This window comes from Carica papaya, chromosome 7 (genome assembly GCF_054855325.1).
Source record: "Carica papaya isolate Zhongbai chromosome 7, ASM5485532v1, whole genome shotgun sequence".
Classification (NCBI taxonomy): Eukaryota; Viridiplantae; Streptophyta; class Magnoliopsida; order Brassicales; family Caricaceae; genus Carica; species Carica papaya.
In genome coordinates, this window is record NC_142315.1 from 4211453 (window position 1) to 4230171 (window position 18719).

Here is an 18719-nt window from a genome sequence, read left to right on the forward strand (position 1 = left end):
GCAATCCTTTAAAAAAAGAGTAAAATAAAGTAGCAAAAAGCATGACACTATTATATATTTCCACCCAAGCCTCAGTGTTGCTTATCAAACAACAGGTACATAAAAATCTAGAAAGTCAGAAGTTTCTTTTATTTTTCCTTGTAGAAAAAGAATATTAAGAAAGGAAGAAAGAAGAGAGTTTAAAATATATATACATTTATAAAAAAAAAAGATAAGAATCCTCACAAAAAGAAAAAAATAAGAAAACAACAAAATAAGAAGGTTAACTAATCTTGGACAAAAAAGTGAAGCAATCTCAACGTAAAGAAGACAAAGATAAATCTTTTAAGTGCTCATGTGCCTTAAATCAGGGAAGCTAAGAAAGACATCTTGAGATCATAAATGATGAAGCGTAGTATTATTGCATTTTTTTTCCAAGCCAAATCACTCATAACTTACCAAAAAAAAAAGGCACTACACCAATGAGCTTTAATCTCTTTCTTTAAATTCAAAATCGTAAGCCTAAATCAAAGGAAGCCCTCATCTATGATCATATGCCTTCTTCACGTCTAGCTTACATAGTACTCCCTCCCTCTTTCTGAAAATCAACTCATCTACCACTTTATTTACTATCAATGCGGCATCAAGGATTTGTCTACCTCCCAAAAAAACGTGTTGCCTTTCTCCAATCACCTTACCCAACACAGTTGTCATTCTCCTATCAAGAACTTTAGCAATCAACTTGTAGACACAACTCACCAAACTAATAGGTCTAAAGTTTCTGATGTTATTGACTCCACTAATCTTAGCAATAAGCGGCAGGAAAGAAGAATTGAGAGTTCTTACAAATTTTTCTACTTCATAGAATTCATGGAACACATCAATAATATCTGTCTTTATGACTAAACAAAACTCCTGCACAAAACCCATGTTAAAACCATCCGGTCTAGGAGTCTTGTCGCCTTTACCAATCGTAAGACACTCATAGATCTCTTTCTCTGAAGCCTTCTCCAATTCCTCCCTACTAGAATCATACAAGATCCTGAAATGCAATCCATCCAATTCTAGTCTCTTGCTCATCTCCTCTTGATATAATCCATTGAAGTACTCCTTTGTCACTTTTTAAAGCTGCTCATTACCTTTAACCAACCTATCATCAATCTCCATGGACTCCACATAGTTGAGTCTTCGGTATTGATTAGCCATACAATGGAAAAACTTCTTATTCTGATTTCCCTATTTAACCCACATAGTCCTCGACTTCTGCTTCCAAGCAATCTCCTACAATACCTCAACACGTTTGGAAAAAAGCCATAAAAATATATGGACTTTGTGCTTATCAATACCAAATGCCCAAATAGCTCCTTAACTTCTATTGCTTATGATATTTTAATATTTTATTATTTATTAATTTATTATTTAGTTAAAATGATGTAATTAGAATTCTACTAAAACAGTAGTCTCATATAATTATAATTCTAGTAGAGTAATAATTTCCTTATTAATAGGTTAAGAATTCAATAGAAGTCCCAGGTGTAACAACTTAAATGGTGAAAAATAAAATTTATATTTTTTTTCCAAAATCAACATGGTATCAGAGCCAAATAAAGTTATTTTAAAGTTTCAATTTTAAGATTTCTTTCAAACCTTAAAATAGCACAATAAGTTGGGTTGATACTCATTTATCCAGATCTACTCTTATCACCACCATAAATAGTGTCGTAGACACATCGGTAGCTTTCCCCGACTCCGCTAGCCGCCAGCAATAGAGAAGCGTCACTACACGCGCCAGCACCGACAACCACACGCCGACACCTAATGTCACCGAGAATAGCGCTTGAACACGCTGGAACAGACAGAAAACACCAAAGATCTAATCAAGGCCCCTTCGTGCGTAGATTTGACTCCTTTCATGGCCTCCGCACATTGATCGTTTGCAAATCACGCAAGGCCATGCGTCTTCTCCGATCGTCAGTTCAGATTTCGACCACCCGCAGAGCCAATTCCTCTCTAGTCGCACAGATTCACGCCAGGAACAGATCTCTGCGTGATTTGCTGCTTCAAATCTAATTTCGTGATACCGGTGCTAATCTCGCTTTTCCGTACGTGAGATGCTCCGACTAGTCTTTTCTTATCCTTTTTCCGACTCCTCAACGTGCGTCTGCCTATGGTTCCGCAATTCCGGCGCTCATCTGTTTTTTGCGCGCGAGCTGCTCTGACCAGCCTTTTCTGATCTTCTTTCTAGCTCTTTTGTGCGCGTCGGTCTCTGGTTTCACGAACCAACGCTTATCAAGCTTTTTGCGCACAAGCCACTCCGATCAGCCTTATCTAGTTCTTTTTCTGCCTTCTTCGCAATGCGCGCCTTTGCTTTCGCAATTCGGTGCCAATTCGGCGAACGAGCCGTTCCAACCAGCCTTTTCTGATCCTTTTTTTGGCTATTCCACATGCATCTGCCGCTAGTTTGCAACTTGATTTGCAAGTTGAACATACGTGATATCGATGCACAAATTTGAGATGGGGTGTTGACTTTGATATTTTATTATTTTATTATTTAATTAGTTAAGATGATGTAACAGAATTTTACTATAATAGTAAGCTCATGTAATTAAAATTCTAATAAAATAGTAATTTTCTATTAATAGGTTAAGAATTCTATAAATATTCAAGATGTAACGACTAAAAGGGTGATAAATAAAATTTATATTTTTTCTCCAAAATCAACTTCCTTCTCCTAGAAGGGTCTCTCCAACTATAATACTCCAAAAAAAAAAACTCTTAAATTCAGATTCCATAGATCTAGTCGATTTGGTCTGGTCCCATCCGAACCAACCTCGGAACTCAGAGCAATCGGCATGTTTTGGACATTAGAATGGGGAGAGGGGAATTACCCAATATCATGAATAGTTAGACTCCAAAGAAAACCTCCAAAGTTATTTAGCCAAACGAGACATATTTTTACAAAAAAGATTACCAAATACCAAGAACCCCATCAAACTTGAATAAACAATATCTCTTCCAATTGATTACATGTTCTCGCAAGGAATCACTCACTAAACACCAAAGGAAGTTCCTCATCACCCTTTCAATTCTCTCTATCACATCTTTTAAGTATTGAAAGATAGTAAGATAATAGAGTCGAATGCTAGACAAGCAAGACTAATAATGGAAACTCCCATGGAAAAAAGATCACCCTTATAGTGATCCAAGAGCTTAGAGACCCCACACATAGCAAGGTCCCAAAAATACCTATTACTATTTGATTCTCAAAAAATGATCAGTTAGTAATTGCACATGGATGCAAGTTTTATATAACAACAATCATGTCATATTTTACTAAATATTCATGTTGTCATAAGTCCTTCTAACAATATATCATTCACATGAAGTTAAAGAAATAAGGAACGGTAGCATGAGAATATGGAAGATATAAAATTTAAATGAGCAAATAGTCTGATGGTATGCTTTTGTTGCTAAATATTCTTCAGCCTTTTACAATCTCTTCACAACCTGATAGAAGAATTTGATATTTTGATTCTTTGAGTGTATACAATTGCAAGTCTCTCATCATCTAGCTTACCCATAATTCTAGCTGCCACAATGAGACTTCATAATGCATTTTGAAAAGCTGAATACCTCTCTAAATTTAAGGTTTTTATCCAAACTGCTATTTTGTATTTTGAAAAGGCTCCACACAAATGATTAGTAATAACTCTGCAGATCCAATCGTGCTTTTTCTTTGCACGTGTACGTTTTATGTTTTAGGAAGGTCAAGTTCCATTGTCATGTTTTTTGCTTATAATAAGGTGGCTTTGAGACTTTGGTCTAGGCTTTTTGATACTTTTGAAACATTTGGGTTACACTCCCCTCCTTCGAGTGTTTCCTCTCTACATCCTTCAAGATAAGTGGGGGGAGGCATAAGCTAAATTGCTTAGAGATGAACCTTATTCAGTAGCCTAAGTGTCGTGGTTGGGCACAATGCTAGACTTTTCAAAGATCATCAATTTCCTCCTTAACTTTGGGATGGATTGATTTCCTCTACCTCCTCATGGGCCAAGGCTTTTAAGGATGTTCCTTTGGCTATTAAATAGAAGGATTCAGATGCACCGTTGTTTTGATTTCTGTACTTCTTCTCTTTTTTATGCTTTTCATTAGGTTAGGAATTTTCTTATTATATGTTGTTGTACTTTCTTCTTATCTATCTAATGATACTTTTTTGTTCATCAAAAAATAGTGTAGACAAGGTATTCAAAAAAGAAACTAAAAATGGTCTATTACAATCAATTAGTACCTATACTTCGACAATAAAGGATCGTCCATCATTTCTCTTAGTAAAACCCCATCAGTGAGAAATTTTATCATAGTTACAGCCTGCACTACCAAAAATGAGAAAACTCTTAGCTTAGTAACAAGGAAACTACAAGCATAATAAGTGAGAATACATAAAATATTTCTTTACACAGAGAATGAAAGAGCATATTTAATTGAATAAGAGACTTATATATATAGGTTTACATGAACAATAAAAGGAAATATATTTAATTAAAATGAAAGGAGTATATTACTAATATACCATTTACCCTACTTAATATACACTTTATACTTTCTCAACACTCTCCCTCAAATTAATGAATAGATATTCTCTATGTCAATCCAGAATCACTTAATTCTTTGGTCAATATATCGCAATTCGGAAAGCAGTAGACACATATAAAGTGCTTACTCCACTATCTAATTTTTTCTTGATGAAATATAGACATATTAATCCACTCTCCAATTTTTTCTTGAATGAAATATTTATATACTTCAATATGTTTAATTCTGTCACGTTGCACTGGATTGTGAGATGCTAATTACCGAATTATTGTCACAGTACAATCTCATAGGTCCATCCCATTGAACTTTCAAGTCTTTTAAAATCATTTTTCAACTATAGAAATTTATGCACCCCTTGAGTTATAGCCATAAGCTCTAATTTCACACTAGACTGAACTACCATATTTTACTTTTTATTTCTCCAATTCACTAGATTTCCTTCAACAACAGTGCAATATTCAGAAGTAAATCTTCCATCAACTCTTGATCCTCCATAGTTAACATCAGTGTATTCTTCAACAAATAGTTAATTGTTTCTTTTAAACACAATTCCCTTCCCAGGAGTACCTTTCAAGTAGTGAAGTATCCTGTAGATAGTTTGCAGATACACTTCCTTAGATTGTGCATGAATTGCCTCACTATACTGACTGCATACGCGATGTCTGGTCTAGTATGTGACAAGTATATTAAGTTCCCCACCAATCTTTGGCACATTTCCTTGTATGCATTAGGGTCTTCTTCTGGGAATTCCAGTTTATGAAAGGGATCGATTAGTGTGCTACCAAATTTGCATGCTAATTTGCCAGTTTCTTTTACAAAGTCTATAATATACTTTTACTGTGAGATGAATATTCTAAACTTTGAGTAAACCACTTCTACTCTGAGCAAATATTTTAATTTCTCCAATTTGTTAATCTTGAACTTTCTAATCAGGTATTACTTGAGAACTACATTTTCTCCTTCATCATTTGCTGACTCTAAATGTTTAATGAATAAGGTATAATCTCTTTGACTTTGTTTATACCTCGTGCAAACTATTGCAATACCAATTGCAGTGAACAACTAAGAACAATAGGATATGAATCATAATTATCTTCAGATTAGGTGCAAATGTCTCTTAATAGTCAATCTTATAAGTCTAAGTATACTCTTTGACTACCAATCTTGCCTTATACTCCTCTATGGTTCTATCAGACTTGTAATTGATAGTGAACACCCACTTGCACCCAACAAATCTCTTTCCCTTATGTAAGTTTACTATTTTCTATGTTTACGTTATTTTAAGTGCCTGCATTTCAACACTCGTAATATTTTTCCATTTTTTACAGTTTAAAGCTCATATAATATTTTTGGGATAAATACTCATTTAAACTTATGCGAAAATTCTTATGCAATTGTGAGGATTTTTCAAAAAAAAAAATTGAGATTAGGTAAAGTGGATACTTAGAGCATTCTCTTGTCCTTTTTCTAAGTGTAATAAGCATATCAACATCAGAAGGAATGTGATTCTCAATGCTTATCTCATTTTCCAACACTCGATTTGGATCCTTGAACTTACTTCAAATTAGAGTCCAAGGCTTTTCCTTCTCGAATACACCTAGAAGAAGCACAGGTCTTGTATGGGTTGAGTAGGACTTGAGGCTCAAGATCATTTTATGGACTATGGTTTTCTACTAGGATGATTGTTTAAAAAGTACAATGTTTGAGTGTAAGAGAGAAATGTCAAAAAATGAAGCACCCTTACTTTCTAGTACAGTTTGCCATTGAAGATAACGGTGATGAAAGAACTCAGTCTCAACAAAAGTAACACCACCGGACACGTAAAACTTTTGGATAGACGGATGTTAACATTTGTACCATTTTTGTTAGCATGTGTTGCTGAATATTCCACAAAGACACACTTGATGGCTCTAAGGTCAAGTTTTCCTTCTTGAAACTAATGTACGTGAACATAAGTAACGCACCAAAAGACACAATGATGAGGTTATTGGTGACTTGGATCTCAGGCAAGAACATAGCTAGAACCTCTATAAAACTGCAAAAGTCTAGTACCCTAGATTGTAATCAATTGATAAGATAGATAACAGTTAACACAACTTCACCCCAGTAATATTTCAGTATATGGTTTTGAACGTGTAATGGTGAGCAAGTGAATATTTTTCCTTTTAATTACATTTTATTTTGGAGTATAGACACAAGAAAACTCATGGACAATTCCTTCCCTTCAAGAAAAAGAGGATAATGTCTGCTTAAAGTAGTATTTGACATTAGAAAATTATTTTAACTGTTACTCCAAACTGTGTTTTGATCATAGTGTGGAGCTGGAGAATAATATAACTAAACTTAGTTTTAGATGTCAATAAGAAAAGCCAAGTTAACCGTATATAATCATCAATAGAAAAACAAACCAACGAATCCCATAAATAATAGGTACATTTAAAGGATCCCAAATATCACTATAGATTAATTGAGAAATTGCTTCTTCTATGACTAAAGGCAAAAATTACACGTCTATGTTTTACCAGTTCAAATATATTGCAGATTAAGTTTGGATTATTATAATTGAAAAATAAAGAGGGAAACAAAACCTTAAAAGTAGAGAAAGACGGATGTTCTAGTCTTTTCTAGTCTTATCTAATACGCCGATAGAGAGAGCAGCTCGTGGTATTTCAGACATATCCAGGTAGTACAATCCCTACCGAGTCTCAGCATGTCCAATTGTTCTCCCCAAACTTCGTCCTAAATATCCCCGAATTCATATGAAAGTGTGTGTTTTATTGAATATGAGGAACCTATATATACAGCTCTCGATCAGCAATAAAAGGAAATACATTTAATTACAGCAAGAGGGGTATATAACTAATATACCCTTTACCTACTTAATAAACACTTCACACTTCTCAACACTTTAGTTTACAGCAAGGAAGAAAAATCCACATTTTCAACTATCCTAATCCAAGGTAAAAATGATCCAATGGTAATATAAACTACAAGGTTAAAAAAGAAATAGGAAATCTCACTGGATTAGTAAGATCTTCAAATCGAATTGTGTAGCCAACTTCCTCTCCAAGCTTGACCCCCATTTCTTCAGCTACTCTAGAAGCAACTGACTGGTCATGAGAAATACATGAAGCTTGTAAGCAATATAGGATACAGAACCACAAGATTTACTTGAGCATTGAGACTTTATAAATCTACAAACAAATCTAAAAAGGGAACTAAAACTACATTTGCAATCAGCTAAAAAAATTAAGGCAGATTCTTTCCAGTCATGAAATACTAAGAGAGGATTATAAAGGAAATATAGAATCTGAAATATGAAGCATTCCTTTCCTTCAAGGGGGAAAGGTAAAGCATTCATAGAGTATGACATTGCATAAGAACAAGTACTTTTTTTAAACAATGCATAAGAACAAATAATAAGGAGATGCTCCAATAAGGAGTATTAGTAAAGCAGCGGCAAGTGTTTAGATTTCCATCATCTTTGAGCTTGAAATTTGGGGGAGAAGCTGACTGGACCCCTCTGAAATAAAGGAAGGGACAGTGTCCACCACCTCCGAGCAGTGGCTGGAGATCACTTTGGCCTACAGTTGTTGTCTTCCCTCTCTTGCTCGTGGCTATTTTAGAATTTTGGGTTTTCTTTCTTTTTCCTTTTTCAGCTTTATGAATAAAGAGTGACCAGGGTGTTTTTAAAAGCAAAGCTTGTGTTTTAGGAAGCAAGTTTTTGAGTAAACAAGGGAAGCGTACAAATTAGATTCAGGCTTTAATACCAAATGATATAGAACAATGAGAACTTGAAGATAAAACTTACAGAAATTTTATTAAGAACCAAACTTTGAAATCTTAGATCTTAGTAATTAAAGCAATATCCTTTTTTTTTAAATAAAAAACAATGTCTTAATATATGAATAACAATTATGAGCAGTTTACTTAATAACTAAGCTAAAGTACCAAAATTAGGGGCACCAAATAAAATTAAAAATAAAAATTTTAAAAAATCTAATGAATAAGAAAATGAACTAAACAGAAAAAACTAAGAAAATACTTAGGAAAAGAAACTAAATCTTCATACTTCTCTTCATTGTAAATTTAACAAAACTTTTATATTTACTAGAAAAGCAAATTAAATCTTCCTAGTCATTTTAGCATAAAACTTCCTAAAACATTTATTTTCTTTCATTAATTCTGCATTATTCCTCGATTATTGAAATATGTCCACTTAAAAAAAATTTTGTTCTGCATCACCATCTTATGGCCCAAAGCTCACGGGAATTATTCCGACTTCGCAATTCCTGAGCATCATAAGAATTGGAAGGTGGTCATTTAATCTCCATGGGCAGTTTGGACTATTTCCGTTTTTCTGTCATTGTTTTTTCCATTGATATTCTTTGAGGAAGATGCCTTATTCTCTAGATATGTATTCTTTCTTCTGACTTCCTAATAATACTTCTTTTTCTACCAAAGAAAAACAAAAACAAAAACAGAACCACATTATTAACATTGTATTTTCCTGTTGAAAAGAGTTCTGTCCACGTGCCAATGGTAAATAAAAACAATTTGATAAAAAGTTCTCTATATGAAACTTCAATCTCAATGAAGGTAACTATGTTCTTTTTAAATTGAATGAAGGTAAAATATATAGATTAGTTGCAAACTACACATAAAAAATGAGCTATGAACTAAATGCCCAACGACAATGGGACCAGATGTAGATGCCAGACCAGATGAAGATGAATGGCACATTAAGAACAAGCTCAAGTGAAACTAAGTACCTGGACAGCTAGTCTTCTTGGCTGGGTACAAGCCACAACATGCCCCCCATCTGCCCAGCCCGCTTCTTTGAGGTACTGAAACTCCACAAACACCAATCATCATCTTAACTGATTGATATTAATCCATCCAAAATTTTAAATAAACACATCTTGTCTTCATATTTCACCTCCAGCTTAAACATAGAAGTTTATGAATAAGCACGTGAAATACAATAAAAGTTCAAGGAGCTGATCTTTCTTGCTCTTTCGCATTTCATCATTAGAATTTTTTTAAAAAAAACTTCCTACATATCAGCAAACCAACCTAGAAACTTTCTTCTCTAGCTAAAATATTGCCTGCTGATAGGAAAATATCAAAGTCAAAGGCACTTAATTCTTATAACTCCCCATTCCTTTAGTCCCTAAGCAAGTGTAATAAACACTCACTTATTATGTTCTCGGAACAAATGAATTCCACAAAAAATCTTCTTTTTTGTAATAGAAAAAGAAGTTTTATTAAGAAAGAGAATAATAGTACAAAAAACCACCAAATAAGTCATCCACCTGAGACACAAAGTAAAATGAAACAGAACAATATAGTAGAAGCCGGCAGCTTGTCACATGATCAAAGGCATCCCAACTCCTATGGAGGACCACTTAGGGCATCTTCGAGAAACTCCCATGAGCCTTAGCCCAGAGAAGTGCCAAGAAGGCCATCTTCTTCTAATGGAAACCAAAATTTTAGTTTTATGCTTGGGTTATTTCAAAAATAAAATTAAAAAAAATAAATCAGTTTCAAATAAATTCAAAATATAATTGAAGGTTACAACCCTTTTGTCATAATTGGCAAAATCTTTGGAAAAAAATGTGATGGTTCAAAAGAAAACTATAAATCATAATTATATATCTTGAATTAGAAATGAAAATCACTATCAGTGCACCACCAATACCTTTTCTAGAGAAAAAGAAGTATCATTAAGAGGCACCAAGATGGGGCATCCTAGATACAAAAGATCTATAAAAAAGTTAGAAACCAAAGAATCAATAAGTTTCTGTAAATCCCAATCATGCAAAATGCCATTCCCTATCAACAGATTACTCAAGGCTTGAAACTAAAAGTCTCCATCCTATCAAAACGAGAGCATATGCCCCTAATACTTCTCATTTCATTCTTCTTAAATGACCACATTATAGAGATTGGAATAAGCTCTTCTACTTTCTTTCAAGATATACACGCCTCAATGCCTGATGAAGCCCACAACTTTTGCTCATGACTCTAAAACTAAGTGCCCAGAAGATGCTACAATTTTGAAACATTTTATTAAAAAAGATCGAGTTTATGATTTTCTTGCAGGTTTCAATAGTGAATTTAATCTAGTCAAGATCTAGATTTTTGGCAAAGAAAAGTACCAATTCTAAATGAGACTATTTCTTTAATTGGAGCCTAGAAAAGATGTAGGAGGTTATGTTTGAATCCTCAGTCCTAGATGGTTAAGCAATAACTTTTTTTGAAATAAAATGTATAGTATGTATTCATTAATTACAAGCACCAATGAAGTGTCAACTCACGTACAAAAGATATTTACATGTCAACCAGAATATCGATAAGGTTACCTAAATCCTCCATAGAATCCAAAGAGTAACCCATGACCAAAAACTCTAAGGTCTGAAACCATTTAACTCTATCAAAATCCTTTTTCGCCCTTTCAAAAGTCTTTCTATTTCTTTCTTTCTGGACCACCCAAAAGATTGTAAAAGGAATAAGACTCAAATATTCTTTTCTACCATTGACACTTGTCCAAGCCTATATCTCCTCCCTTATATTACCCGACATTCCCAGTTGATTCCCAATAATCGCCATACTCCATAATTTATATGCTAGGGGACATCGTAGCAAAATATGGTTGCAAGTCTCCTCCATCCTCTTGCAAAGGAAGCAACCATTCACCAAAATCTTTCCGCTTCTCATCAATTTGCCAATGGTCAAAATACATCCACACCCTGCGTCCCAAGAAAAGAAAGTAATTCTAGGGGGAGCATTCACTTTCCACATTTCTCATAAAGGGGACTTGTTCTCCAATGAGTCATTCTTGACCAAATATTTATAGAGTTGTCCAATCGTAAAAGTCTCTATTGGGTTGAGGACCCAAGTTGGTTCCTGAGGATCTTAGTTCTGTCATAATATTTTCCTATATTCTTATTTTGTCATTATTACTTAACTTAGAAGATGAAGCAAATAATGACAAAAATATGACAACTAGCAATATAGGAAGATATGATAACATAATCAAGATACTCAGGATCGGACGGTAAGGATTATCTCTTGTGTACCTATTGCAAAAAACTGAGGTATATTAAAGGTATTGAAACTTGAATGATAAGCCATCTAATAGAGAGGAGAGCCACTAATGAAAACACCAGACATTTATTGTTTCGTCAGCTGCGTAACTTATCCGCCAGTCTCTTTGTACTCTCCTTTCTCTCATCAATAATATTTCCGTTGTTTATAAAAAATGAAACCACTAGAACAATTAAGACCAAGTCGACTTCATAATAAAGCAACCAACTTAAGAAATATCTCAAGGCCAGAGTTCAATAAGGAGGAGACCAAGAAAATATGAGGCCTTTAGGAATCATAAGAAGAGGCTAGTGGAACATGCTCTCTTGCACTCTCACAAAAGTTTTCTATTTCTCAAGAGTTAATTTTCTCAAATAACTTAGTAGGAACCTATGGATTATTGGCACAAAGTCACAAATCATGTGATCCATTCTTCATCAAATTTTATCATTTTATCCTCTAGCCAAGAAATCAAAAGATAACAGTTTCACATAACTCTCCCATTATTCTAGCCAATATATAAGATATTCATACCAATTCATCCCTTTTATTAAAAAAATTTCTCTATGTCCCTAAATTATCCACCAATCTTGTAAGCATACAAAACTTACTCATTGTTATGAATTGTAATTTACTTCTCTATCCTTGTTACTATTTAATTCAAAAGGATTATAAGCTTGATATGGAGACAGCGTATGATCATGTAAGTTGGGAGTTTGTGTACTACATGTTAGAGATGTTGGGCTTTGGGATAAAGTGGAAAGGATGGATCTCAGATTGTATGACTCCTATTTCATTTTGTTGTTATAGTGAATGGTCGGGCATCTACCTTTTTTCAGGCATCGAGAGGGTTGAGATAGAAAAATCCACTATTGCCTTTATTGTTCATTGTTGTCATAGAAGCTTTGAATAGAATGTTAATAAAAACTAGAGCTTGTTCATTATTCAGTGGCTTAAGGGTTGAGGTTGGTGGAGATTTTGAGAAGATCATTCACATGTTTTTGCAAATGACGTTTTAACGTCTTGTGAGCCTATAAAAAGTTCACTACTCAATATTAGATATATTCTTATGGGATTTCAAACTATGTCATCTCAATATTAATTTATCTAACTCTGAAATAGTGAGATTGGGGAATAAAGATGACTCAGAAAAACTGCGGCTTCCCCTTGGTGCCAGTTTTAAAGAGGCGAGGACATGGGAAACGATTATGGATCGGTGTGAAAAGAGACTAGCAAGCTGGAAGAGAGGGTTATTTTCAAAGGCTCACTTTGATCAAAAGCATATTGAGCAATCTCCCAATATATTTCATGTCGTTATTGACCTTACTAGTGAATGTTGCTGAGAGATTAGAGACCATTCAGTGCAGATTTCCATGGGGAGACATGAAGGGTGGTCACAGGAAGTATCACTTGGTTCCACGGAGTGAGATTAAGAAGCTAGTCACACTTGAGGGGATTGGGTATTCGGTCTGTTATTGAGGTGAATGAGACTCAGCAAGGGAATTGGTTATGGAGATTCTCGATGGAAAGGGATGTCTTATGGAGAAAGGTTGTTGCTGCAAAGTATAGTATGGATGAAAAAGGCTGGTTCACTAGATTGAGTTCGAGACCGCACGACAAAAGCCTATGGAAAAAGATTAGCAAAGGCACAACTAACTTTCAGAGGAATATCAGGTGGAAGGTAGGGAAGGGGGATAGGATAAGATTATAGGAGGACGTGTGGTTTGAGGGTGGTACACCCAGGCAGGTTTATGCAATTGTTCAACAGATTGAGGTTAAAATGTAGTTGTGAGGAGCGGAAAAAACAGTGAGTGTCAGATATTAGTGCAAAGACATTGGAACTGGGAGATTGGGGAGTATGAATGCTTACTCAGAACTCTTGCACACGTCTCTCCAGAGGATAGCAATGATACCCTAGAGTAGTGTCTAACAAAAAAATAGGATCTTCACTGTCAAATCTTTTTATAGACAACTACGTAATCACGAAGGCAATAATCTCTCTCTACCATAGAGACATAGTGGAAAGGAAATGTTCCATCTCGTATCTCCTTTCTTATTTGGGAAGCGAGTAGGGATGCATCTTGACTACAGAAAAATTATGAAGAGGGACAAGATTTTGGTTAATGCATATTATTTTTACAAGAAGGCTGAGGAAAGTTGCAATCATATTCTACTTTGGTGCCTAGTGGTTCACAGGCTTTGGTCTATCGTCCAGAACACTCTTCGAATCAGCTGGGTGGTTTCTGGTTCTGTCAAAAACAAGATTTGAGCTTGGAAGGGGATGGGGAGTAAGAGAAAACATGTTGAGATGATACAGCTTACTATTTTTTGAGTTGTGTGAAAAAAGAGAAACAAGAAAGCTTTTGAGGGAGTAAAGGATACAAATGGTTACAGCTTACTAAAGAATAGATGGTTCCAAACCTTTACATTTTTATTGATGGGTCACTCCATTCAATCTTCAGGGAGTTAGGGAGCATACTAGATAACATAATTGAATTGTAAATTTTTTGTAAATGGGTTAGTATCCCCTTGGTACCATTATTAATACATACTTATATTTTTTATTTAAAAATAATAATTCAGGAGGATTGTTCAAGGAAGAGAATTGAGCTTGCTAGGGAACAAAATAGGTTATGCTATCTTTAAGTATCAAGCAAATCCAATCCAAAGCAAGTGACTAAGTTTGCCCTTGCCTTTACAGAACACCTGGTACATTCTCAAGGACGTTCATTAGCCTAATAGGATTTTAATCTGTTAAAGAAACTATATGGTATGTCAATTAAGTTGCAAAAGTCTACAGTGACCTTGAGGTGAGGAGTTGACCGTGATTGACCAGAAGTCTTGAGGAACCTCAATGATTGAAAAATTAATGAATACAAGTCACTTTTGAGCTCTTTTGCCTCGTCTTCCTTGATGAGAACTATGATCAACCGGTTTGATCCCTTAGTGAAACAGGAAACTTCACAATTGGATCTTTTTTATAGACGTTTAACCAAAACCGAAGATACTAAGAACAATTTCCCATTCAGGCAAATTTGGAAGGTAAATGCACCTCCCAGTGTCATTTTTTTCACTTGGGAAGCAATCTGTACATGTATTATAAATAGACAAGATGATGAGAAAGGAAAAGGTCATGGTAAATTGGTGTTGCTTATGTAAGAGAGCGAAAGAGACCTGTGATCATATGTTACTTCAGTGCCCCATAGTGTATAGTTTATAACCAATGGCATATGAATATTGGGGTATAGTAGGGCTATACCAGATAGCGTAAGAGATGAAATGTGAGCATGGAAGGGCATCAGTAGTCAAAAAAAACAATTGGGGCTCATAGCACTAACAATATTTTAAGTTATATAGAAAGAAAGAAATAGGAAAATGTTCGATGAGAAAGAGGATATTGATAAGATTATAGTGAAATAGTTTCACAACCTAGGTTTTTTAATATCAATTTCTATACTCCATGGAGGACTTGATGATTTGATAGAGATGATGATTGACTTGTAAATATTTTTTATATATGGATTTGCATTCATTTGGTACTCATAGTCAATAGCAATTTATTCTCTTTATTTCAAAACAAAATCAAGCAAATCCAGGTTATTCAAGAAAAAATCATCTCTATCATTTTTCTCATCATCCAATAGAGATATTTTGGCTTCATCATTTTAAACTTGGATACCCATCTTTTGGAATTTTATGATATTTCCTTCTTCCTCTAAATGAATTAGGATTAACCAATTTCATTGTAATGTATGTAACTTTGCAAAACAAATATGTGTATCTTTCCAATCAATAATCAAACAAGTCTAGTACTAACTTTCTCTTTGTAAAAGCTATACACACTTATGGATATGCTCCTTCTCAATATACAACAGAATCAGTTCCCCAAATTTCCACAAAAAGCCATCAATTCAAATTATTCAAGTTCAAGACCTAAAAAAAACTTTGAATCATATAAATAGGCATCTAATATTCAAAAGCTACACTCTCTAAAAAGGAATCATTAGCAAAAAGTTAGTGTTTCAGTTGATTAATCCTCCCTTTTCTCCCCACCTTAAGACAACCATGCATCCAACTCTCAATTCAACACCATTTCAAAAAACAGCTTCATCACCAATATGACAAGAGAGGTCCCTTGCCTAACAGCCCCTAGAGGAAGAGGAAAATGCTATTGGCCCCTTATTGATTAGATGGCAAAAGTGAGAGAGGAAACCCATCTCCTAATTCAGTTCCTCCATCTGTCCTTGAAACCCATTAACTTTAATAAATATCCAAGGAAGCACCAAAATACACCCTCGTATGTAGCACCCGGAAAGGAGGAGAAAAAAAAAAAAAAAAAAAAAAGGGGGGGCCACATCAGCAGCCACGTCAGCAGGCCCGGTCAGCAGTCCCGGCCAACCGGGGCCTGCCACGTGGCAAGACCGCGTCACTCCGAAAGGAGCCACGTTGGCGATCCGCGTGGGTGCGATCCAACGGCCCAGATCAATCGCGCGATCGAACGGCCCAGATTCAATCAAAAACGAACGGCCCAAATTAAAACGAAATGAACGGCTGAGATCAAAGGGCAAGGGGTTATAAATAGAACCCCCACACCAAACCACAAACCCTAGCCGCCCGCCGCTCGCCGGAGAAGACGAACCAGAGGCCGACCGCCGCCACCCGCCGCCGCACCGGGGAAATTTCCGACCGCCGATCGAGGTAAATTTCATACCCCCGACTCGTTTTTCCCTGCTGATTCCTCCTATGGCCAAATCGATGCCGAAATCCCAGCCAAACGGCCGGAATACGCGGCCGAAGCCCAGCGGCGCCGCCGCGCCCCCTCTCGGTTTTTGCCTCCGACGAGGCCCTTCCCGGCCTCCGTTCGATGCAATTTTTATATCACCGTGATCACCATTCTTTTCTCTGCAGGTTGACCGAAGCCGAATCACCAAAAGACGAACCTCGCCGGAGAGCCGCCGTACCCGAGAGCGCCGCCGCCGGTAAGCTCCGTTTTTCCGTGATTTTTTGGCCCCCCGAGGGCCCTAGGGTTGTTTTCTGACAAGGACCAATGCGAGTGTGGCCGAATTCGGCCGAAAACAGCCAACCCGAGGCGACTCGCCGCCGCCAGCGGCGGCGCCGTCGCCGGAGCACGGCGGAGCCGCCGTGCCGGAGTTGCGATTTGGGCCGAAAGAGGCCCTGGGCCTAATTTGGGTTTTTTTTTGGAACACGTGCAGGTACTGTTAGTGTGTTTCAGTTCCCCGGGAAAAATTCAGGGAAAATTAGGGACGGCCTGCAGGAGCACTGTGAATCGTATTCGGATCCCGAAAACAAGTAAGGACCCCTCACCCTATTTCCTATCACGGTATTAAAGTTCAAAATGATAAAACGGTATTTCTTGAATTAACGAATATGTGAAATTGCTTAAGGTGGCTAATGGAGCCCGAGTCTAGTGTGATTGGTGATTTACTGTTATTTGGCCTGTTTACAGCTTTAAATGCAAAATGAGGTTTGATGTGTTCATTTTACAGATTTGTGTGCATATACTACGTTTTTATTAATCATGGGTTGAATGACTGAAAAACTGATACTGTATGTTATCTGTTCGGCATGAATTACTGTTTTGTTTGTTTGTATGTGAATTGATGATGCTGACTGAGGAAAAGGAAAATGAAAGATTGTGTAGACTGATAATTGTATTATGGGGGTCAGCCTGACTAGATATCCTGGGAGATGGTGGACGGACCAGGTCCGTAGGGAACCCTACCGGGATTGTGGTCTCACATGCCGGACGGGGTATGGAGATCTTATGGTTTTGGCGCCCATACCGGACGGGGTATGGAGACGGCCCGTTTCACCCTCATACCGGACGGGGTATTGAGGTTTATGGTTTTGGCGCCCATACCGGACGGGGTATGGGGACGGCCCGTTTCACCCTCATACCGGACGGGGTATTGAGGTTCATGGTTTTGGCGCCCATACCGGACGGGGTATGGGGACGGCCCTGAAAACTGATTATGAATGTTAAAGGTTAACGGGTAGCGGAACCCCTATGGACCCCCACGGATACTAGTAGGCTGGTAAATGAGAAAATGATATGTTGTACAATGATTGAATTACAAGAGGCGTGATAAGTGTTATGTTTTACAGCTCATATTATTCAATGATTATGATAATGTTATTGTTTTTCTTATATTGTTTTCATAAATTCCACCGAGGTAAGTGGATGGTAAAGGTTTTCATGTTAATAAACGAGTTTGTTGTAAATTATGCTCCATTGGTCTTTTTGTGTTTTTCTACCCACCTTTACCTCCGTGACGGTGAGATATCGTGATGTTCTTACTGAACTAGTGTAGCTCACTCCTTATTTAATCATTTCAGATCAGGAAGACATGGTTCCCGAGCCCGTTCCGCAGGAGGACGACGAAGGGGATGCCTAGAGATTCTGTAGTCATACTCATAGTTTTATTTTCGAGTTTCTTTCTTAGTTAGTTTAATCTTTTATATTTTAAGTACGTTTTTGATTTTTCGTGTAAGGGATGTTAACTGAAATTTTGATCTCGCTTCCGCATTTGATATATTTAAATACCCATTTCATTTTAATATTTCCGGGGCCGTTACATCGTAAGCATTTTCTTCATCAAGATTCTACCTGGTCATATAACTGCACTACCAATACCAACGATACAATGAATTGATAAAAAAAATTTAAAAAGTCATCATTTTGGAAACATAAGAATTCATTTCCAAACGACTTCCTTGCGAATTTACAAATCAACCAAATTTCCTTGCCCATTTATTCCTAACAGAGGAAATAAAATTTTGAGAATGGTTCAAATTTCTGATTCATATCGATATTTCCAATCTTTCAACAACTAAGGAATACTTTTGCCACAGAAGGCCAGGGAAGGAGTCAAATTTTTTGAATAGTTAATAAAAATAATATTCACCGCAAAAAAGAAAAGAGGAAAGTATGAAATTTTTACGCTAGTTTCACTAATTTATCCAAATTCAAAAAAAAAATTATTACAAAAAAGAACATCATCCCATAAGAAAACTCGAAACTGCTCAGCTATACACAC

At 36.2% G+C, this 18719-nt stretch overlaps 1 protein-coding gene across 1 annotated transcript in view; it reads right to left on the minus strand.

Annotated features, from left to right (window-relative positions):
- LOC110822033 (RNA helicase family protein) overlaps positions 1–18719 on the minus strand; it is a 46678-nt gene that overhangs the window by 27421 nt on the left and 538 nt on the right. Inside the window, exons 3-5 of the mRNA XM_088208319.1 lie at positions 9345–9419; positions 7593–7682; positions 4268–4347 (exon numbers count right to left, since the gene is read on the minus strand). Of these exons, the coding sequence (XP_088064445.1) occupies positions 4268–4347; positions 7593–7682; positions 9345–9419 (245 nt within the window). The remainder of the gene's footprint in view (positions 1–4267; positions 4348–7592; positions 7683–9344; positions 9420–18719) is intronic.